This window comes from Phacochoerus africanus, chromosome 3 (genome assembly GCF_016906955.1).
Source record: "Phacochoerus africanus isolate WHEZ1 chromosome 3, ROS_Pafr_v1, whole genome shotgun sequence".
Classification (NCBI taxonomy): domain Eukaryota; kingdom Metazoa; phylum Chordata; class Mammalia; order Artiodactyla; family Suidae; genus Phacochoerus; species Phacochoerus africanus.
Window position 1 is genome coordinate 195962324 of NC_062546.1, and position 25394 is coordinate 195987717.

At 40.5% G+C, this 25394-nt stretch overlaps 1 protein-coding gene across 1 annotated transcript in view; it reads right to left on the minus strand.

The window, feature by feature from the left end:
• DNER (delta/notch like EGF repeat containing) overlaps positions 1 to 25394 on the minus strand; it is a 344618-nt gene that overhangs the window by 19149 nt on the left and 300075 nt on the right. The window contains exon 10 of the mRNA XM_047773688.1: positions 15082 to 15195. Coding sequence (XP_047629644.1) covers positions 15082 to 15195 — 114 coding nt within the window. The remainder of the gene's footprint in view (positions 1 to 15081; positions 15196 to 25394) is intronic.

The following is a 25394-nucleotide window of genomic DNA, read 5'->3' on the forward strand; positions in this document are numbered from 1 at the left end:
GCTAAACAGAGGGTACGTCAAGCTGAGGCACTCTTTCTTAAAAGTTTGAAAACAAGAAAAACAAAATTGCAAATACACCTCCATTTGCTTAAATGTAAAAAGTGATTTTTAAAAAATCTCCTAGCTCTGCTATAGTCATAGTTAAAGCAAAAGAGCAAAATCAAATATCTTGTCCATTTTCAAAGGCAATGTTTCCGTGTCTCCTTCGGAAATTTCTTCTAGGTTCACTTAATTAGTTTTAAAGGGCTCTTAATCTGCCATTGGTTTACCTTGTGTTTACAAAACCACCATATGTCACTCACAGACCATTTCAGAGGTGGCATCTCAAACTAAAATGTTTCGTGTCTGTTTCATTGCACACTTTTTTTCATACCTGGCATCTGACTATTTTATTTTTAAAGTAAAATCTGTCAGATGAAACATTTACTATGTCCAGGGCCTACCGGGTTGGAAATAATTCAGTAGTGTCTAAGTGAATTTGTTTCCTGCAATAAATATAGTCATTTATGTCAATAGAAAAACAAAAAAACGTGAAATTGATTGCCTCTTGCTAACCAATTTCAAAGGTTGTCTTTCTATTAATGGGGCAATCACTCTGACTGGAAAAGGGCACAGACTAAACTATTACAAATGGCATTACATGGTAGACTAGTTTAAGAGACGTATAAAAAAGAACGTGCTGAGAAACGTCAAAAGGATGAAATCAAAGGCCTTGACAAATATACACATCAGTACCGCCTTCCATCCATTCAAAAAGACAGGCTTAACTGAGGTATTTACTAAACAGGGGCTTTCTTTCACTGCCAATCTGAATACTGCAAACTGAGAAATAAGATGCTCTGTCATCTTTGCAGCGACAGCTCCAGAAGTGGCCTGACTTCTTCCTACTTCTGTAGCCTAGCAAAACTCAAAAGCCCACCCTGTTCCAGAAATCTGTCAGTGTCAAACCCTTCTAACTCCCTAAGTTCTAGGCAGTCCAGTCCTGGAGCTGTCAGTCCAGGCCGCCCAGTCCTGCTCTGGCCCAGAGCTTCCCTAGGGAGGTAAATGCCAAATTCAGGGTCCAGAGTAGCTCTAATGCAGGTTTTGCTCTTAAAAGTCTAAGTGGCTCTAAGAAAGGTGAGAGAGGTCCAAGATTCTTAGATTTATCTGTTCTTAAGAGAAACCACTTTGGAAGAGCTTGGTAGCAATAGAGAATGGAAGAAGAAATAGGATGAACTATTTCTGCAGACATTTATCAAATACCTAAGACCAAGGAACCAAAGGCACTTGGGCCCAGAGAGAGTCCCAAACCTACCGTCTGGCTTTCATCACCCCAGTGTTCTTAGAGCTCTACTTGGGGTTCAACGATATTAGTTTGTGAGAAAACTTCATGCCAGTCAGAAGTCCAAAGAGCTGGCAGCTATTTCCACAGCATATGTGCTCTGGCAGAGCCTGGGAGCAAAGCACAGTTGGCAAGTATCTTTAGATTCACTCCATTGGCCTATTTTACAGATTAACATGCCTATACTTCTAACTGAATCAGTTATCCCCCAACTGGCCTGCAGTTGAGGCCTTCACTGTGTCACATGCTGGTGGGAGGCATATGGGGTGATTCTAATGATGGGGCCACTCAAGGAGATTTTCAGCCAGAAGACTTTCAAAGACGACTGCTCTTCTCTGCTTCATCGTGATCGTGCACTTTGCAATCCGTCTTATGCAAGGTATTTGAAGATTTATTATGAATTATAGAGAGTAATTCTGGTACCATTTATTTTTCCCTGTATTAGCAGTATTATAGTTTCATATGCATTTCAACACCTCACCATTCCATCTCCAAGCAATATGCAGTTTAGCTTATTTCTGTAAAAGAGTTCTTAGTACATTCTATCATCTTTCTTCACTCATAGTTTACTTAATAAATCTTTATGCTTTTGCTGGCTTGGGCCAGATGACTTTTTCGTTGACTTGCTTACTTTTTTTATTTGAGTGGGGAAAATCAATTACTTTTAAATCACTGTTAGACTTGAATAGCATTTGTAAAAAGAATACAAAATAAATTTCTATTTGACTAAGGCTGGAAATCAGAGTCTGAACTTTAAATCTTTTTCAATTGCTTTTCAATTGACTACCTTCTAAGAGGCAATCTGTTTAGTAGGTATCACCTTTGGTAGTATTTATACAAAGTTACAAGTGTACTGTATAATTCTGTATGCCTTCCTCGGATAAATTAAAATGATAAAGATAAGAAATCAAAAGTCATTGCCATTAGCAAATCCTTGGGTTTATAGATCCCACACTGAATGATATCAATGAAAGTCGTTATAATCATAACACCTAGGATTAAATCTAAGCCAATTATATGCCAGGCACTGAAATGGGTGGTTTAACTATAATCCCTTCATACTTTGCAAGTATTTTATTCCAGATGAAAAGAGTCTAAAGAATCACTTGGAAATTCTACCATGATGGAAACGGTCTTGGCTTCTCACTGTAAAAAATTAAACAAGTGGACAAAATGTATATTTGAAAAAACATTTTAGGGCATTAGACAACAGGTGGTGCATGACTATAACTGCCGGGAGGAGAGAAACAAAACAGCTGAGTATCATGATCATCCTGGCTTTCTGCCTGAAACCAATTTAGAGCACAATGGTTTCACCAAACCGAGGGGAACAACTGGAATTTGTGGAGGCCAACATAGCTGTACTTTGTAAGACAGACCACCACAGAAGAGAGAGGCACTCAGAAAAGGAGCTTTAGCAATATGCTGCATCCCTTGAGCTTGCTGCTGAGTACTTGTGCATGAGTAAGTTGGAACTCCATAGTCCTGGCAAACAGGATGAAAGATGGACAGTTCCCAAAGCTCACAGAGGACTGGGAAGTACGCAAACGCTCGCAAATCGGAATGCAGACATTTCACTGGCCACCCAGTGCAATCAGGAATGAAAAGCCACACCTAGTAATAAATAGGACATAACTCTCTCTAGAGTAAAGGCTACTAGAGACCTCCAAAATGTAAAAACTAACCTTGAAAGGATCAATCAGGTCAGCAAGTAATCTATCTACACGCCATAAAAAAAGGCCAGCACTTTTCAAAGAAACCCAGTCACTCAACAACTTAACTCACAATGTCCAGCATTCAAACAAAAAATATCAGATGTGCAAAAAAAGCAGGAACATGGGACCCATAACCAGAAGGAAAAGACAGAGACCCAGAAATAACAGATGATGGTGAGTAAACAAGAAATGTACTCAAAATGTGAAGGAAAAACATGGGGGAAATGAAGTTAGAATTAGAAGATTAAAAAAAAAACTGAATAGAACATCTAAATATGAAAAACATTTTATGAAATTAAAAACAAATAAAACAATACTGAGTGGTTGTAAACAGTAGATTAGATGTTTCTGAATAAAAGATTAGTAAACTTGAAAACAGAGCAATAGAAGCTAGACAGCTCAAGGGGAAAATAATATTATTAACTGAACAGAGATTCAGTGACCTGTTGAACAATTCTGAGTCTAACATACACGTAACTAGAGCCCTAGAAAGGGGGGCAATGCATAAAATATTTGGCTAAAAATTTTCCAAATTTGATGAAAATTATAAAACCACAGATTCAAGAAGTAAAACAAATCACAGCCAAAATAAAAAGCAACAAAAATCACCCTATAGCACATCACAATCAATTTGCTAAAAGGCAGGAATAAAGGAAAAATTCCAAAATCAACCAGAGAGTGACTTCTGTTTCCAAAAATATGGAACATATGTATTTTTCCTACTCCTTGCACTAAGAACAAGTATAAACTCTGGATATTATACATATATATATGGAGAGACTGAAAGGAGACAGTCTGGCAAAGCACCTCAGGACCCAAGAGACAACATGATGGTGTTTTCTTTCAGCCTCACATGTTTCAGACTATGTGCTGGAGAAGCCAGCAACCCAGAAATGCCAGAAGGTGCATTAAAAAAGGCCCTCACTATATAACACACCTATAAGTAATCCATGGACCAAAAAGATAATCTAAACGAACCTAAAAAAACAAACAAACAAAAACAAACAAACAAACAAACAAACAAAAACCTTCACATTGAATGAAAATACAACATAAAATTTATGGGACACTGCCGTAGGAACGCTATGGAGAGGAGAATTTATAGTACTAAATGCACATATTAGAAATGAGGAAAAGCCTCAAATCAATCATATAAGGTCACAGCTAAAGAACCTAGAAGGAGGAGAGCAAAGTAAACCCAAAACTAGTAGATGAAAATCAATAATAGAGGTAAAAGTAGAAGTCGATGAAATTGAAGAAAGAAAAACAATACAGAAAGTCAATGAAACAAAGAACTATTTCTCTGAAAAGTCACAGGATACAAAGTAAATATACAAAAAATCAATTGTATATCTACAAACTAGCAGTGAACATGTGCACGGCAAACTACAATTCTATTTATAATCACTCAGAAAAGAGAGATTTAGTTGTACATGGATAGGAGTTGCATGCTGAAAACTACAAAATGCTGATGAAAGAAATCAAAGAAAATCTAAATAAATGGAATGGCATACTATGTTCATGGATTGGAGGACTCCAAATAGTAAAGATATCAATTCTTTCCAAATTAAGACACAGGTTTAACACAAGTCCTATCAACACTGTATCAAAGTCTTTTGCAGAGATAGATAAGATCATCCTAATATTTGTATTAAAAAGCAAATAGGGAGTTCCCGTCGTGGCGCAGTGGTTAATGAATCCAACTAGGAACCATGAGGTTGTGGGTTCGGTCCCTGCCCTTGCTCAGTGGGTTAAGGAGCCGGCATTGCCGTGAGCTGTGGTGTAGGTTGCAGACGCGGCTCGGATCCCGCGTTGCTGTGGCTCTGGCGTAGGCCGGTGGCTACAGCTCCGACTGGACCCCTAGCCTGGGAACCTCCATATGCCGAGGGAGTGGCCCAAGAAATAGCAAAAAAGACAAAAAAAAAGGCAAATAAATTAGTACAGGTCAAATGGTTTAGAACAAAAGAGAGTAATTGAGGGGAATCACTCTGCCTGGTTTCAATAGTTTATTACATATCTATAGTAATCAAGACTGAGTTGTACTGGCAGAGGAACAGACACATAGAACAAAGAAAAAGAATGGAAAATCCAAACCAAACCCATACAAATATGATCAACTGAGTACTGATAAACATTCAAAAGCAATTCAGGTGGGAGGGGATTACGATGGCAGAATAGAAGGACTTAAGCTCCCTTTCTCTCACAAAAGCAATTCGATGAGGAAAACACAAGCTTTTTAATAACGAGTGGTGCTTGAGAAATTGTACTTCCATAGGAAATACAAAAACAAACTGCCTAGTTGAAAGAGCCCAGGAAAGAAGGCAAACTATGGAAAAAAAACCTACTGTAATTATAAATCTATGAAACACCCTCACTGAGGGGTAAGGGGCAGTGCCAACCTAAGTATCTTTGGAAATGAGTAGAGCTGGTGGGACTAAAGGCAGAAGGAGCTATACATAAGCACTGCACTCTAGTTTACAAAGTTGTTTCCCACAAAGATACAAGTTAAGAATTCTGATACTGCTTTACATCACACAGGAATTAAACAAGTAAATGGAGCTTGGATGGTAGGATCCAGGAATCTTGCTGTTGGTGTGGGAATCTACAGATAAACAAAGGGAGAAGGTTAGAATGATGCAGGGAGTACTGGATTAGAATGGGAGAAATCGGTATAAATTCATGTTTAGTTTAATTTAGATAGAGATAATTACAAACGGGCCATATTTATAGATATGGGTACATGCACAGGTTAATTTACACACACATCCCATTGTGATGTCAGCTAAGGGGACCTAGAAGCAAAGACATCCCAGGAACAATGCGTATAGTGGGTACACAGGTCTTAGTTTCGAGTACCATTCTCCAAAAAAGGAATCTGGGCTCCTCAGAGAAATGGCTGATTCTAAGACTGTAGCAGGAAATATACAAGATCAGACTGCAGCATCTGAGAGTGCCAGAAAGCATACAAGTGTTCACACACCCACATACACACCCCACCAACAACAGCACGACACTGGGGTATGTCAAAGGGACATCGGAGCCAAATGAAAGAACACTCGATGTCCAAATTGGGACATTTTGAGCAACAAAATCAATTCAATGGTTTGGATGATGTAACTCAAAATAAGTATCTGTGAGTCCACATGATTGAAATAAATGATGCAATAAAAAACTGTGGGGAAACAGACAAATCTCTCCTATAGCGAAATTTCACATCCTTTCTGTAGCTACTCTACCCTCAAATAACTCCCCATTCCTTAAGTGTGGTCCACACACAGTAACCTCCTTTCAAAAACCAAAGTGTTTCAAGAGGGGGAAAGAGCAGCATCACAGAGAAAAACCTGACAAACACGACCTCAGGTGACCAAGGTCACCGTCTAAGGTCCGAAATCACACTGATGGTATGGAGGCTTGATACGATGTGACCTGACCAGAAAATGGACAAAAGACACGAACAAACATTTCGCCAAAGAGGATGTACAGATGTCAAATAATCACATGAAAAGAGGGGCAACATCATTTTTCATTAGGGAAACTCAAATTAAAACCACAAATTATCATGAAACACATATAAAAATGGCTAAAATTAAAAATGAAGATAATACTAAATGCTGCCAAGGATGGAGAGAAACTAGATCACTCTACATGTTGATGGGAAGGAAAAATGGTTAAGCCATTCTTAACCTTTTGGCATTTTTTTTGAAAATGAAACATGCAACTTCCATATGACCCAGCACTTGAACTTCTGGGCAACCGTTCCAGAAGAAAATGAAAACTTATATTCACACAAAAACCTGTAAATGAGAGTTTACAGCAGCTTTATTCATAATAGCTCAAAATTGGAAACCACCCAGATTTCATTCAACAGCTGAATAGTTAAACAAACTGTGGTATATTCATACCATGGAATGCTGCTCAACAATAAAAAGGGAGAAACTTGATACAAGCAGTGATCTGGATGAATCTCCTGAGATTTATGCTGTGTGAAAAAGAAAAAAAAAAAAAAATCCAAAAGGCTACATGCTACATGATTCCTTTTATAAAACATTCTTGAAATACCAAAACTATATAAATGCAGAACAGTGGTTTCCAGGGACTAAGGAAAGCTTTCTGTGGCAGAAGAGAAATGGGTGTGGTTATAAAAGGGCAGCAGGAGAAATCCTCAGGAGGAAAATGTTCCGTATCTTGACTGAATCAATGTCAATATCCTGGATGTGGCTGTGCACTAGAGCTGTACAACGTGTCATCACTGGAGGCAAATGGCTAAAGGGTTCACTAGATCCCTCTGTATCGTTTCTTAAATGGCTTATGAAGTTTGAAGCTCCAATTTTCTCAAAATAAAAACTGTGCTTTAAAAAAAAAAAAAAAAACAACCAAAGGGAAAAAAGAGACATTATAGTCAATTATTCCTTTAAAAAGCTGTGCTAATGAATTCCATTAGCTAAGATACTCGAATAACTGGATATTCACATGCGGAAAACATAAACTTCCATCCTTAGGTCATACCATGCACAGAAAAATTAACCGAAAACCTAAACCTAAAAGCAAAACCTATTTTTGAAAATTCTAGAAGAAAACATTGGATAAAATGTCATCGGTGTAAGGTAGGCAAAGAGAGAACAAACCAAAAAAGAAAAAAAACTGATAATTTAGAGATCGCCAACAATAAAAATGCTTGCTCCGCACAAAAATACCACTAAGAATGCATGGATATCCTTCTGGGGGAAATAAGAATGAATGATGAGCAAAATGTTTATGTGGCAAAGGAGGTATATCTAGAATGTGTAGATAACTCTTACAACTCACTAATATGGCAAAATTCCAATTTGTTTAAAATGGGTAAAAGATTTCAAAAGACACTTCACAAGGTAAGACATATGAATGGTCAACAATTACATGACAGATGCTCAACATCAAAGAAATGCAAATTAAAATCTCAATGAGAATAAAACACTGATGGCATTTGCCCATGAAAATGACCTGGAAATCGTAGAATACTCTTGTGAACTGAAGGACAAATACTGAAAAGCAGTGGAGTTAGAAAACAGAGGGAAATATAATAACATTATTTGACTTGTAATAATGCACACAGATTTTCTGCTAGGGTGAGAAAGCAATGGGTCACCGGCGTCCCATGTGGATTACTCCTTAGTGGCAATGGCAATGGACCTGAAAGAGCTTTGGGCTTCCCTACTGGAGGACAGTTATCTCCAGTCTAAGGTTTCAGATAGAAACAGCAGGTCCTAGAGAATTCGTGCTGCATGAGGGTGTCCTTTCTTTCCATCTACTGGTCCTGAGCCAAATACTTCCAGCAGGGGAATTAGAAAACCTCAGAGACAAGACTGGACAGCAGATGAGTTAAAAACTGAAAAATGACAAACACCATATCATGTCACTTACATATGGGATCTAAAATATAACCAAAATGAACATATCTACAAAACAGAAACAGACTCGGACACAGAGAACAGTCTTGTGGTTGCCAGCAGGGAGGGCTGCTGGTGGAAGCAAGGATTGGGACATCGGGACTGGCGGATGCCGACTATTACACAGAAGATGGATAAACAACGAGGTCCTACTCTATAGCACAGGGAACTATAGTCAGTATCCTGGGATAAGCCATAACGGAAAAGAACATAAAAAAAGAATACATATATGTATAACTGAATCATTTTGCTGTACAATAGAAATTAACATGACATTTGTAAGTCAAATATATTTCAATAATTTTCTTCTAAAGCTCCCAGGTCCTAGGGAGAGAGCTGTGAAGGAGGCACGCAGAGGTGAGAGGACAGAAGCATACTTTAAGAAGAAGCTCAAGTTCATTAAGATAGGGCAGAACGCCCCACATACCATCTCCCAGAGTTAACTTGCTGGCCTGAGAGTTGAAGTGCCTTGACCCATACAAAGGCCATTATCATAAGGTAGGTGTGACAGTAGACTGAGTGTCTAATTAGATAACAATGAGTTGCCTAATTCACTCCACTCAGTCAATTAGGGAGTTTTGAGCATTTAATAGCTGGCCAAGAATAAGTTTTGCTAAACCTCAGATTTAATTTAAAAAAGTGTTTAATTCCACAGTAGCAACTCAAAGGGTAGAGGCACCAGTATTCCCTGCACGGTGATAGCCCACATTTTAACAGCCCCTCCCACAGAAAGCTAGTTCTCAGAATAGGGTCTTTTTTAAGGAGGGAAAAAAAGTTCTATGATTAAATAAATTTGAGAAATAAAGGCAAATAAGATTCTTGACTGTCAGAGCCTCTCATATGTGGGCATCCTTGATGAATCCCTCCGTGGTAAGTACCGTGTCCCCAGTTTCTCTTGGCCACAAAGGATTTCTTCCACGGAGCATCTCATGGGACCCGTGTTTTGTAAAACACATTAATAGAACAACTCTCCATAACAACTTTAGGGAATATTCCATGGTCCCAAGGTTGAAAAATTACCAGGGTTGAATAGACACAGGCATTGGTTGTTTTCTAAGGTCAGTTAGAGTGAGGTTGGAACCTACTTCATTGGAAGAGTCCTACTGCTTTCTGTGATTGTGGTGAGTACCATGAAGAAACACCCAGGGATGGACTTTCCAGCCAGAGTGTGGATCTGGAGGGCGCGGGAAGCAGAGAGGGTTGGGGAAGGAGGTGGGGGGAAGAACATCGCCAAGAAGAGCCTGACATGGGTGTTCAGGAATCAAGGAGGTGGGGTGGGGGGGATGCTCAGGACAAGTCTGGAGAGACTGAACGGGGCCAGACCTCCCAGGTCTTGATCAAGTTAAGGGTTTGGATCTTCTTCTTCAAGTTATAATGGAACGCCAGTAGGTGATTTTAAGTAGGGAAAGACAAGATTTGATTTTCATTCAAAAGGTCTCCTCAGTGTGCAGAATGTTTGGGGTGAAGGGGGATGGGGTGGGGAGAGCCCAGCACTAGTGCAGGTGGAGGAGCAGGCAGCCTGGTGTCGGCTCTAGGAAGAAGGGAAAGGATCTAGCGGTTCTTGGACTTCATGGTGCTTGAATGTAGATAAGGGAGGAGGGAAGGAGGGCATCAAAATGATGCCTCGGTTTCCATTCAGAACAACTTCATGTCTTTGAGGGACATGCAAGGATGAACGCTGAGTACGCAGTGAAGATTTTTTAAATATTCTAGAGAAAAGATTGCATTTCACCATATGATCTCACTTATATGCGGAATCTCAAATATGGCCCAACTGAACCTACCTACAAAACAGAAACAAGACTCACAGACATAGAGAACAGACCTGTGGTTGCCAAGGGGGAGGGGAGAGGGAGTGGGTTGGGTGGGGAGTTTGGATTTGGTAGATGCAAACTACGACATTTAGAATGGATAAGCAACGAGGTCCTACTGTATAGCACAGGGAACTCTATCCAGTCTCTTGGGATAGACAGTTAAGGAAAATAATATGAGAAAGGGAATGTATACACATGTATGACTGAGTCACTTTGCTATACAGCACAAATTGGCACAACTAAACTTTAAACTATAAATCAACTAAATCTTAATAAAAAATATTGATTAAGCAAAAAAAGATTGTATTTTATCTCCCGAAAGATACCAAGATAAATTTCTTTTTTTTTTTTTTGTCTTTTGTTGTTGTTGTTGTTGTTGCTATTCCTTGGGCCGCTCCCGCGGCATATGGAGGTTCCCAGGCTAGGGGTCGAATCGGAGCTGTAGCCACCGGCCTACGCCAGAGCCACAGCAACGCGGGATCCGAGCCGCGTCTGCGACCTACACCACAGCTCATGGCAACGCCGGATCGTTAACCCACTGAGCAAGGCCAGGGACCGAACCCGCAACCTCATGGTTCCCGGTCGGATTCGTTAACCACCGCGCCACGACGGGAACACCTCCAAAGTTTCAAAGGCATTAAAGAGTTTGTTTGCACAACAGTAACTCGTATATAATTAGCATATGAGGATATTTATAAAATCTTCATACATACAGGCTCTTTCAAGCACACAACAAGAAATCAAAAGAAGATATTAAGATGGGAGTTCCGGTCGTGGCTCAGTGGTTAATGAACTCGACTAGTATCCATGAGGATGTGGGTTTGATCCCTGACCCTGCTCAGTGGGTTAAGGATCCGGTGTTGCCATGAGATGTGGTGTAGGGCGAAGACACAGCTTGGATCCAGTGTGGCTGTGGCTATGGCTGTGGTGTAGGCCAGCAGCTATGCCTCTGATTCGAGCCCTAGCCTGGGAACCTCCATATGCCATGGGTGCAGCCCTAAAAAAGACTAAAAGAAAAAAAATATTACGATGTAATGATAGGAGTTCCCATCGTGGCTCAGTGGAAATGAATCTGATAAGCATCCATGAGGATGCAGGTTTGATCCCTGGCCTTGCTCAGTGGGTTAAGGATCTGGCATTGCCATGAGCTGTTGTGTGGGTTGCAGACATGGCTCAGATCTGGTGTTGCTGTGGTTGTGGCATAGGCCAGCAGCTGCAGCTCCTATTCAACCCCGAGCCTGGGAACCTCCATATGCCAAGGGTGTGGACCTAAAAAATAGACCAAAAAAAAAAAAGATGTAACCATATAAAATTAAAATGATATATAAGAAAAAATACTTTATATACATTTAAAAGGCTACCTATAATAGATCAAATGTAATATACTTAATACAAAAGACTATTTAAAATCAAGAATGAAGATTAATACATGAATGATCTAATAGAAAAGCAAGCCAAGGATAGGAATAGAGAGTTCAAGAAAAATATGCAAATGACTATAAATATATTTTAAAAGTTTTCAATCTCACTGGTAATAAAAGATTTACAGATTAAAACAACATTTAAATAGCCTTTGGAGCAACCAGAATGACAATTCTCAGTATTTGTGTGAAGACAAGGAAATAAAAGCTCCTGTACACTCTGGCTGGAGTGAATACTGGTACAAGAATTCTTCCTGGAAAGCAGTATGGAAATAAATACGTATTCTCCTGGACCCTGGGACTCCATTCCTAGGAAATTAGCTCAAACAAATAATCATACAAGTTCATAAAGATCCACATGCAAAAAATATTCAGTGCAAATGTTTATAATAGGAAAAGGTTCCCAACTTTCCAAAAGCTGACTTGAGGATGGGTTAAAAAGAAATCATGGAGTTCCCGTCGTGGCGCAGCAGAAACAAATCTGACTAGGAACCATGAGGTTGCAGGTTGATCCCTGGCCTCGCTCAGTGGGTTAAGGATCCGGTGTTGAGGTGAGCTGTGGTGTAGGTTGCAGATGCGGCTCGGATCTGGCATTGCTGTGGCTCTGGCGTAGGCCAGCAGCTACACCTCCAATTAGACCCCTAGCCTGGGGGGTCTAATTGCACCCATATGCCATGGGTGCAGCCCTAAAAAGACAAAAAAAAAATCACGATGTACCATACAAATGGATGAAAGGGCAGCCAATAAAAATGATAAAACAGAAGCATATTTCTTAATATGAAAACACATTTATGAAATACATACATTTTTATTTTTTTGTCTTTTGTCTTTTGATGAAATACATACATTTTTATTTTTTTTGTCTTTCGCGTCTATTGATGAGAATAAACGTCTGTGTGTTATAAACCAGTCAGAGAAAAAAAACCATCTGCAAATCAATTTCTGGAGTGAGCCCACTCCCCAGCCCCTGGAAAAGCCAAAAGGAAAACCCAGGATATGACACAGATAAATAGAAAGAAGATCAGAAGCTGCTTCTCCCACATCTTCCCCAGAAGCACAAATGGGGCTCCTCAGGGATGGACCTGGGGCCCAGGCTCTGTGAAATTCTCTGGAGTGAAGGGAATTGGCTTAGCGGGGAGAGGTGAGCAAGCCAGGTCTTCTCCAGCCAAGAGCACATGTCTTCCTGCAGTGCCCACCTTCTACCGCACCTTATATGCCAACCTTCCCCAACCTGTAAACCAGAGTAACTTGGATGCTTCTGTTAGTTGAGCAAGTGCTGAAAACAGAGATCTGACCTAAGCTCTACGTCTCCAGACTCCTGCGTTCAGCTGGCAAAGCAAAGGATGGAACCTCTTATACCCAAATGGTTCATAATTTCTTTTGAGAATCTGATGAAGATTTGAGAGCCTTCTCTCAGCCTAAATACATACATACAACACTTCACATCTGTTCTGGGAGATTCACAAACTCCTGAAACCTTGGGGTGACTTAGAAGGAGCCCTTGTTAATCTGGACCCCCTAGTCTAGAAAGGACTCTTCCCACTCAGAGTCCAGGGGCCACTGAGGCTCCTCTTGTACCCAGCCCTGTCCTCCCCACCTGCTTTGCCATCAGGTAGCTCTCTCCCGTTCCCCTCTCCCCCTCCACATCCTTACCTTCCCTAATAATCCAGCCTTGAACCTAGAGTAGCTCTCCTTGATTTCCCACCACCACCACCTTGCCATCATTCAAAATTCAGTCACGGAGTTCCCATCGTGGCCCAGTGGTTAACGAATCCGACTAGGAACCATGAGGTTGCGGGTTCGATCCTTGCCCTTGCTCAGTGGGTTAACGATCCGGCGTTGCCGTGAGCTGTGGTATAGGTCACAGACGTGGCTCAGATCCTGCGTTGCTCTGGCTCTGGCGTAGGCCAGTGGCTACAGCTCCGATTCGATCCCTAGCCTGGGAACCTCCATATGCCATGGGAGTGGCCCAAAAAATGGCAAAAAGACAAAAAAAAAAAATCAGTCACTATTCCATCTTTCAGGAAAAATAAAGGTGGTCAGAAGGCCTAAATAGGCATTTCTCCAAAGAAGACATACAGATGGCTAGAAGGCACATGAAAAAAAAATGCTTACCATCACTAATTATTAGAGAAATGCAAATCAAAACTACAATAAGGTAACACCTCATACTGGTCAGAATGGCCATCATTAATAAGTCTACAAATAACGAATGCTGGAGAAGGTGTGGAGAAAAGGAAACCCTCCTCCACCGTTGGTGGGAATGTAAATTGGTGCAACCACTATGGAGAACAGTACGGAGGTTCCTCAGAAAACTAAATATAGAACTACCATATGACCCAGCAAGCCCACTCCTTGGAATAACTGGATAAAACTTTCATTGAAAAAGATACATGCACCACTATGTTCAGTGTAGCACTATTCACAATAGCCAAGACATGGAAACAACCAAAATGTCTATCAACAGATGACTGGATTAAGAAGATGTGGTACATATACACAATGGAATACTACTCAGCCATAAAAAAGAATGAAATCATGCCATTTGCAGCCACATGGATGCAACTAGAGATTCTCATACTAAGTGAAGTAAGTCAGAAAGAAAAAACACCAGTACTGTAAGATATCATTTATTACGTAGAATCTAAAATACGGCCCAAATGAACCTACCTACAAAACAAAAATAGACTCCTGGACATAGAGAACAGACTAGTGGTTGCCAAAGGGGAGGGGAGAGGAAGTAGGATGGATGGGGAATTTGGGGTTAGTAGATGCAAACTATGACATTTAGAATGGATAACCAAGGAGGTCCTGCTGTACAGCACAGGGAACTCTATCCAGTCTCTTGGGATAGAGCATGATGGAAGATAATATGAGAAAAAAGAATGTGCGTATGTTCGTACACGTATGTATATATGACTGGGTCACTATGCTGTACAGTAGAAATTGCCACTACATCGTAAATCAACTACACTCTAATAAAAAATACACTTAAAAAAATAAAGGTGGTCGCTGATTGCAATTTCTATAGCTGACACCTTTGATCCTTCCTTTCTCTTTCTTGCCTCCACTAGCCCTGAAAGCTTCTCAGGTGTCAGTGCAATGGCTCATTGCTCATGTGTCAAAGCCACCGGTCTGCCCACATACGGCAAACGGCAGTCCCGGACAGTCTCCACACCGAAGGCTGAACTCAGAAAAGCCTCATTTAACGACAGCACAGTAGACTGTCCTCAAACAGATCGTCATCCAAGCGACGCCTACTACGTTTTGCAACGGCGTTCCAATTTTGCAATAATGTATGCATAGAGGTTCCTGGAGTTTTTAACAACTGCAATCTCAGGGATTTTGTGATAAATCGGACAACTCCGTTCCCAGGTCACTTGCCTGTAAACCCTGGGGCGCAGACACACGTGCCATTGAGGCCTTCACTGTCACAGGTGCCTCCGTTCAGACAGCTGATGTTCGCACAGGGGTCCTTGTAGGATTCGCAGTGGATTCCTGCACAGAAACAGATACAAAAGGGGTGACTCGTTAAGGAACCTCCACCTCCCATGGCCTTTGAAAGGGAAGTGTCTGAACAGCCTTGAACAGGTGTGGAGGCTGATGCCCAGAGAGGGGGTGTGGGTGTGGGTGTGTGCACACGTGCATGTGTACACATGTGTGTGGGTGTGTGTACACGTGCTTGTGTACACATGTGTGTGTATTCGCATACCCACCCTTGGCTTTAGATTGTTGTAAAAACACACCGTATGAGAAAATAACAAATTCAGTTCCCACTCATAGGTCCTACCATAAAGTCTTTTATGCACTTTTTCTGACCACATGCCCCAAAGCCTGGGCAACAGAAAGTTAAAACTTTGAACGATAAAATTCACCCATGACAAATGCTTTCTAAGTCTCCAAAAGAAACAGAACATAGCCGGAGAGCCTACGTAAAATACCAATATCATTAATAAACAGTATCCCGAAGGGGAAGATTTGGAGTCGGATATTTAAACGAGCCCCAGGTGTACTTTGGAAAACTGCAGGGGAGAGAAGGCACCTTTTGACCTTAGACTTCATTCCCAAAGAGCCAGCCAGCTCACCGTAGGCTCAAGGGAACGTGTTGGGCACCTACCATGTTCCAGACCTTTGTGTGCGTTGTGCTTTAACACGGTCCTCACACGGACACTTTAAGACAAAGAACCAAACGCAAGGTCACCAGGCTGGCGGGGAAGGAGCTGGGATCTGACAACTTGCAGCTGATGCATGTGATGCTGGCAACCTGCATGGGAATCTGTGCCCTGGGTGTGGTTCACTGAGACAGAGCTCAGCCTGGCCACAGAAAGAGACAACATTCTATGGAGCTCAGCACCCATTCAGCAAAAAAGAGGCACCAAGAAAAGTCTTTGTAACAAAAACAGTTCCCATTGGTAGGAAAAAAAAAAAATAGTCTACATGTGCATGCATGTAGGCAAATGCCTGAAGTGGGATGAGAGAAGAATGAATTACTTGGAATGTCACATTATGAATTTCTATATTGTTGGACATTTTTCACAATAAGTAGATATTATTTTATGATTTTATTTAAAAAAAAAACTCGAAAAATCCAATACTGTTTGAAAGGTAGGATCTCTGGTGTTGCTTCACTGCAGTGCCAAGATGGATGGATTGACTAATCTCTCTTTTTCATGCCTCCGCCCTTCGGACAGGAAGATAAATCCCATTCTGCATAAGAAGGACTATAATGATATGCTCACCCTTTTCTGGCAGGCTCCAGAAAAAATAAGCATAAAGCAAAAAGAACAGGGTGGTGTTTACTTAATTTCCACTTCCTTACTTCACTCCTATTGTACCAAGGACCACCACATCCAGTGACTCATCATTTTGTTGCTGAAATTATCTTGGCTGGGTTTTTTTTTTTTCCCTCTCATCTCTTTTTCAATTTTCAATGCCTTAAGAAGCAAGGCTGACGAAGGAGCAGGGGGGTGGAATGCAAGAAAAAACAGAAGCAGAACTACCTATCTGTAGTCACACTGATGATTTTTTTGAGCCTGGTGGAACATTTTAGAAAGAACGGTTTTTCAATTCTTTTCATCCCTTGCCCCTCATATCCAACCCATGAACAATATTCTACCAGATATTTTTCTAAAGCACCTTTCAGATCTTGGCCTGAGTTTTCTCCCTGCAACCACCATCCCAACCCCACCACCTCACACCCGGTAGGAAATGCTCCCCGCCCCAAGCCAGGTCCTAGGCTCCCTTTCTGTCTCCAGGCACTAGATGGAACCTCCCTGAATCTCCTCATCCTTGGCAAGCCCAGGACTCAAGATCAAGCTAATTTAAATATTAAAGTATGCATTAGCATAAAGCTGGTCATTGTTATGTAAAGCTGGTCATATTGTTGAACTGGTCATCTCTCATGGCCTCTGCACCCAGAAGTCGCTATTTCCATTTTCCCATGGATTCACAAGAGCACAGGCTGACTTGAAAGAATCAAATGAGGCGGGTGGGGGGATGTGCTCGGGCTGTGGGATGGAAATCCTGTGAAACTGGGTTGTTATGATCATTATACAACTACAGATTGATAAATTCATTTGAGTAATAATAATAAAAAAAAGGAATTACTAATTGTTTAGTAGCTGCTGCCTACATAAGCCTGCAGAATTTAAAATAGAAGACTTTGTTCATGATAAAGAAGCAATAGTTTTGTTTAGGCTCACAGATGAGAACTTTGAAAAAACAGACTTTAGAAAAATCAATCTACCGGTGATAAATAATCCCCACAAGACTCTTCATTACTAAAAACAGGGTTCATCTACAAACTGTGTTACTTTACTAAATACCAACTCAGGTAAAACTGTTTCTGGTTTTTTTTTTTTTTCTTTTTAAATAATAGGTTTGAACTTAAAATAATGCAAAAGATGTACTTCTATTAAATTTGATGTGAATTTTCTTTCATAATAAATGGATATCCTTCACAATACAGTGAGTATCAATTGTTAAGAGAATAAAGTAGTTCTAATTAAATGGAAGTATTTTACATCTATAAGTATGGAAATGAATGATGCATTTTGCATTGGGTATGACTTAAGTGCACATTTACTAGGTTGAGTATAAAATTATCATTTTTAAAATATTAATTTATTTTAATAAATTCTTAAAATTTTCACATTGGATGTTAAAAAAAAAAGAGAGAGAAGGAATCAAATGAAAAAGATTCCCCCCCACTTTTTTTTTGCATTTTAGGGCTACATCTGTGGCATACGAAAGTTCCCAGGCTAGGGGTCAAATCGGAGCTACAGCTGCCAGCCTATGCCACACCCACAGCAACATGGCATCTGAGCCTCGTCTGTGACCCACATCACAGATCAAGGTAATGCTGGATCCTTAACCCACTGAGCAAGACCAGGGATTAAACCCAAGTTCTCATGGATACTGGTCGGGTTTGTTACCACTGAGCCACAAAGGGAACTCCAAAAAAGATCTTTTTTTGCTTCACAGTCTTTTTCCAAAAACAAGGATTTACATATTTACAAATTCCCAGGAGGCTGACCATTTGGAACCAGGTGATAAAAAAGGGTCTCAGTTGTAATGGGAAATACAGCCACAATCAAGGTTCAGAGATGTCTGTGAAATCCAAAAAGTATCCCACTAGACCTAAAGTAAAAGCCATCAAGAATGATCTTTCCTGGGAAGTCTAGCAATGCGTTTGCCAGTCTAACCTTATAATGTTAGCATAACTAATACATTCGCACACAAATTACCACATCCCTCAAATATGGCCGAAAAGTACCTTCTAGGCTAAATATTGAAGCACCTTAACCTTAGAAACCTTCAATAAGATAGATTTGATGAAAACACCCAAGATAATAAGCAATTTCCATCTTTTGGAGGGCTTTTGACAATAATGCTATCCTTTGTTATTTCTTTTTTTCAGAAGATAAGATATTCAGTCACTTGAGATTCCTTGAGAGCAAGATCGGACAGAAACTAATCTTCACAGCCACACGATGACTTTGGAGCAAGACGGTCTTAAAAGTCCCCTGTGAGCGGTTTGCTTACTCATGTTTCTCTAGGCTAAGCCTCGCTAATCCCTATGTCAGAAATATACGTCACGTGGTTAGCTTGTGGACGAGAATGGAACTCTAAGCTAGAACTCTTAGATGCAGAGAAGAGACGGTAATGAATGTGACTGAGGGGCCCAGGCTGCACCCCACAAAAGCCCTCCTCCTCAGGGCCCTCGGGCTCCACCCGTCTGCATCCCCAGGGGCTCCAGGCCCTGGCACAACACTGAGTGTGGGGCGTCCCATGTCCTTCGCCCTCTCCCCCAAGCTGGTCTTCCCTGGCACATCCTCAATGCCAAAGTCAACCCAACTGCTCTTTCTCTGGAAAGCTGGGCCTGACTCTCCCAAGACAGAACTCCATTTCTCTACCTCTGGGTACTGAGGGCAGGATGAGATTCCCATCCTCACAGTGTTTGTGGTGTTAAAGCAACCCATCTGTTCTTCCCTCTGACCCCTCACAAGTCTCTGAGGCCCTTCTGAGCAGAGGCCATACCTTCCCACATGGGAGAAATGATGGCTGTACCACCAGAACCCTGTCCTCCCAGGAGGGGCAACCAACTGGGTGCTCTGAGACACACAGGTAGGACTGCCAGAGGGGTGAGAAGCCATTCCAAATCTGCCTCACAAACACCCTATTTTGTCAGGGAAAACCAGGTCCATGCTTCAAACTAAGTCTGGGGAATAACACAGACATCGCCCATTGGCAAAGGGCGCAGCACGCACTATTACGCAACTTATGTTTAGTCTCAAGCAAAAATAAACTGTCATACAGTCAAAACTAATAAAAATTCATACTTTTCATATTAAGGGATCGAGAGGCAATGTTTCTGAAAAGAGCTTTAGTCCACCAAGGCTCTTGATTGCAGTGAATGTTAGAATTCCAGTGAGCAAAAATGCAGAGTCGGGCCCCAATTATAAATCTCTGTTGTCATCACAATTTGGCCCTGATTAATATTTTGAAAGCTGTAAAGTCATGATTTTTTCTTTCTTTCTCCAGGAAAACTAAGCCAGGTAAAGAAAATGCACTTGAGGTGTTCTTTGAGCTTCATATTCACTTGAAGACACCATCTTATTTTAGTCAAACTGATTTCCTTCACGCAAACTTTTCCAGTATCTCAACCTCACAGAGCTCAACTTTTCCTATTTTAGAAATTACAAATGACACCACAACCTTCTCCTCACTATTCCTTGTGTGTGCCAGGGTCACTCTGCTCTTCTGGTTAAATAACAGCCTGAGGAAGGAAGAAATCCTGACATCCATTTTTCTATCAATTGCAGTACTTGAGAAGGGCCAGGTACACAGAATACCCAGAAATTCTTGTTTGCTGGTTACACAGAGGAACAAAATCTGGCCAACAAAGAAAAAGTCCTCATCTTTTCAATTATAAATTTCTGTAGACTTTAAAAATAAACAATTAGGTACAAGACGATCAAACACATAACCCACTGATATTATTTCTGTGACTCTATCCCCCCAAAAAATCCAGAAAATATGAAAATTGCATGACTAAAGATGTTCATTCCAGAATGACCTCCGATACAACAAGGGAATGGATAAATATTACCCATGGGAACATTACATAACCATTTAAAATAGAATGAGTAACCACAGCAATATCCTCTCAGATCTACCTCCTAGAGTAATGAAAATAAAAACAAAAATAAACAAATGGAGCTTAGTTAAACTTAAAAGTTTCTGTACAGCAAAGGAAACCCTAAACAAAACAAAAACACAACTCACAGAATGGGAGAAAATATTTGAAATGGAGCCACTGAGAAGGGATTAAATCTCCAAAATTTATAAACACCTCCTGCAGCTCAATACCAAAAAACCAAACAACTCCATCCAAAAATAGGCAGAAGATCTAAACAGACAATTTTCCAAAGAAGACATACAGATGGCCAAAAAACACATGAAAAGATGTTCACCATCACTCATTATTAGAGAGATGCAAATCAGAACTACTATAAGGAACCACATTATACCAGCCGGAATGGCCATCATCCAAAAGTCTACAAACAATAAGTGCTGGAGAGGGTGTGGAGAAAAAGGAACCCTATTAGACTGGACTGTTGGTAGGAATGTAAATTGGTACAGCCACTAGGGAAAACAGTATGGAGGTTCCTCCAAAACTAAAAATATAACTACCATTTGACCCAGCATCCAACCAGAAAAAACAATGACTAGAAAAGATACATGCACTCCAATGTTCATTGCAATACTAGCCAAGACACAGAAGCAACCCTAAACGTCCAAGACAGAGGAGTGGATAAAGATGTGGTGCATATCACAATGGAATATTATTCAGCCATAAAGAGGAAAGAAATAATGGCATTTGCAGCAACATGGATGGACCTAGAAATGATCATGCTAAGTGAAGTTAGTCAAACAGTGAGATACCAGTGCTACATGCTTATCACTGATATGTGGAATCTAAAAAAAGGACACAAATGAAATTCTTTGCAGAAGAGATACTGACTCACAGACTTTGAAAAACTAATGGTTTCCAAAGGAGACATATTGGGGATGGAAATACTGTAAAATTGGGTTGTGATGATCCTTGTACAGCTATAAATATAATAAAATTGAGTTGGAAAAAATAGAATAAGTAAAACTTGCTAACAATTTCTAAATAAGATATAAATAATGTTAACTATGAGAAAGACAATACAAACTTGTATATATAATCAATAGTAATGGTAAAACAGATATTGAAAAAGGATGGAAATAATACAGATGATTATTGCTCTTATATTCAGCTGTAAAGCTATGAGCTATGGAATTTTCCCTTTTTCCTAAATTTTTATTATTGTTGCTACATCATTTTCATAATTAAAAACTGAAGTATTTGGGAGTTCCCACTGTAACTCAGCAGACTAAGAACACAACACAGTGTGCATGAGGATGCAAGTTCAATCCCTGGCCTCACTCAGTGGGTTAAGGATCTGGCATTGCTGTATCGGTGGCATAGGCTGGCAGCTACAGCTCCTATTCGACCCCTAGCCTAGGGACTTCCATATGTCGCAGATGCAGCCATAAAAAAAAAAAAAAAATTCTTTCTAACTTTTGTCACTAAAGATTCCAAATGGGTATAGTGTTGAACATTAAATTTGTTCTGTTATAAACACAATTTAAGGAGTTCCCTTCATGGCTCAGAGGTTAAAGAATCCGACTAGGAACCATGAGGTTGCGGGTTTGATCCCTGCCCTTGCTCAGTGGGTTAAGGATCTGGCATTGCCATGAGCTGTGGTATAGGCTGCAGACGCAGCTCCGATCCCACATGGCTGTGGCTCTGGCTAGGCTGGCAGCTACAGCTCTGATTCGATCCCTAGCCTGGGAACCTCCATATGCCGCAGGTGTGGCCCTAGAAAAGGCAAAAAGACAAAAAAAAAAAAAAGAAGAAGAAATACAATTTAACCCAACGTGGGGCTGCAACTTGTATTTTTGGCAACATGAGGTGATGAACACTAACCGAAGTCTTATGTCTCATTGTGAATTAACTCTGAACTAGTTTTAATGAAGTATCAGCAACTCAACATGTCTGAAGGGAGGTCACTCTGAGTCCCTCTCTGCATTTTGCTTCCAATAATGTCATGATCCACAATGGCACTTTACTGGGAAAATGTCCAAGTTGGTTTGCTTCATTTAATTAGTGTGTTAAAGCAGCCGTTTCAATATAAGTATAGAGAGCTACTGAGCATTTGCTCTGTGCAAACCACCACATCAAGAGCTGCTGAGAAATAAGAAATAAATAAATAAAAGAACCTACGTCATCATTGTCATTCAGATTTTTTTAAGTTCACTTTTAATTTTTAATTAATTTATTTATTTTTAACTGTTATTTCCCCAATATATTTTTTTTCTACTGAACAGCGTGGTGACCCAGTTACACATACATGCACACATTCTATTTTCTCACATTATCATGCTCCATCATAAGTAACTAGACATAGTTCCCAGTGCTACACAGCAGGATCGCATTGCTAATCCATTCCAAAGGCAATAGTTTGCATCTATTAACCCCAAGCTCCCAATCCACCCCACTCCCTCCCCCTCCCCCTTGGCAACTACAAGTATATTCTCCAAGTCCATGATTTTCTTTTCTGTGGAAAAGTTCATTTGTGCTGTATATTAAATTCCAAATATAAGTGATAGCATATGGTATTTGTCTTTCTCTTTCTGACTTCCTTCACTCAGGATGAGAGTCTCTAGGTCCATCCATGTGGCTGCAAATGGCCTTATTTTGTTCTTTTTTATGGCTGAGTAGTATTCCATTGTGTATATATACCACCTCTTCCGAATCCAATCGTCTGCTAATGGACATTTAGGTTGTTTCCGTGTCTTGGCTATTGCGAATAGAGCTGCAATGAACATGCGAGTGCATGTGTATTTTTCAAGGAAAGTTTTGTCTGGATATATGCCCAAGAGTGGGATTGCTGGGCCATATGGTAGTTCTATGTATAGATTTCTAGGGTACCTCCATACTGTTCTCCAGAGTGGTTGTACGAGCTTTAGTGGCAGGGAAAGGAAAATCTGGAGCCAGAAAGAGCTGACTACAAAGTGGTTCTGACTACAAGCCAGAAATAGCTGACTACATAATTGTTATAGGAAATTTAAAGAAAGTGCTTAAAGAGTTCGGGAAGGAGAAATCATATTTGTTTGGACATCAACATTTCTTTTTTTATTGAAGAATAGTTGATTTACAATGTTGTGTCAATTTCTTCTGTACAGCAAAGTGACCTGGGCATACACAAATATACATTCTTTTTCTCATATTATCTTTCATCGTGTTCTATCCCAAGAGACTGGATATAGTTCCTGGTGCTATGTAGTAGGGTCTCATTGCTTATCCATTTTAAATGCAACAGTTTGCTCATCCCAAACTCCTTTCTGACCATGGATGCAGCCATGGGATTGGATGAGGGCAAAGAGGAGGAGAGAGAAAGGGGCCAAGAAGAAAAATCTGAGAACCATCTGAATTCACGGTGTCCAGAGGACAAGGATTCATTCCAGAAAGGCTAGGAGGGCTGAGGGTGGCGGGGGCTGTGGAAGCTAAAGCGGGATGAGTTTTGAGAGGGACCCAGTGGGGACTGTGGAGTTGGAAGCTAGCAGGAAGGCTTTGAAGGCTTTGGGGTTTCAGACTTCAATTAGGTCCCTACTGGATCCATTCAGCAGAATGGTACTGATGAGATTCAAACAGAAGAGGGTTAAGAAAAGAGAGGTGTTGTCTATACCAATGCTAAGGAAACGACTGTAAAAGAAAGAGGAAGAAAGGGGCAAGGGAGTAGAGGAGGATGGAAAGTCAAATAAGAGTCAGTTGCTTTTTTTTTTTTTCCAAATCATATGGAATTTATTTAGAAGTGTAAAAATATTTCTTTATTCCTCTGTTTAGCAACTCAATTTTTCTAGCACCAATGATTAAAAAAGAATTTCCTTCCCATTCATAGCAATTCCTCATTAAGAGTCAGACATTACTATAGACAATGGTTTCTGGGCCATTATTCCGTTTGGGTTAACTGTCCATTCTTGCACCCTTAACATGAGAATGTAGTGACAATTGTAGCCTTATCATGGGTTTCAACATGTGGCAGAAGTTCCCTCTTTTTCAAAAGGTCCTTTGCTATATTTGCCCGACTTCCTATTTTACTCATTCTTTTTAGGAAGCTACATTCATTTATTTAAGTTTTTTTTTAAAAAAAAAAATAGTAGAAATCACCACTTTAAAAGCACATATGGGAGTTCCCTGGTGGCTGAGCAGTTAAGGATCCAGCGTTTCCACTGCAAGACTCTGGCTGGGTCAGTGCTGTGGGGTGTGGGTTCAATGCCTTGTCCAGGAATTTCTACATGCCGTGGATGCAGCCAAAAAAAAGTGACATATGAAGTTAAAAAAAGTGACATAAGAAGTTAAAGTCCCACCCCCCCCCCAACACACCACCTCTCCAATTTTTAACTCCAGAGGTAAGTGTTAGTTAAGAACTGATGTCCACCCATCTGATAGTTTCCTAAGTTTTGCCGACATCTTACATATAAATATATGTTGGGAAAAACGCTTCCCCGAGGGAAAGCAGGTCCATCCCCCGAGGAGAGAAAGGCCCAGGATCTTGTGCCCTCTCTCCACCCCTCACTCACTCTTCTTCTGGATTGGTGGTCACAGATTAACCCCTTCTGCTTCTCTATCAATCCCTTCTACCCCACCCCCCCTTCCACCTGCCCATCACTCTGAGTTTAGAAGTTCTATCATGTAGTTCTATTTTGCTAGGGTTTGCATTCCTGTCTTCAGTGGTCTTATTTAAACCCAAACTTAAATGTCTCTATAAATATGTCAAAATGAAATAATCACTTTACCTGCCCATTTGGATGTGATCTTTAACATGCTTGTGTACCTTCCAATCCTAACCACATCCATCAACTCGTTGATTTGGTTAAAATAAGATAAAGCTTTAGTTTAGTCAATGAAGTTTTTCCTTAAGAACAGATGTGGCAACACACTCCAGGGGGAGCTCCCCCCCAAAAAAATGAGTCACATGCTTGTATTATTTCCTCTCCTTAAGAGTGAGTATCTAACCCATAGCATTTGGCCAAAGTCAAGAGACGTTGAGGATGCCATTAAAGTGTCTAAAACAGCTCTGAGTTAAACTCAGGTGGGCCTG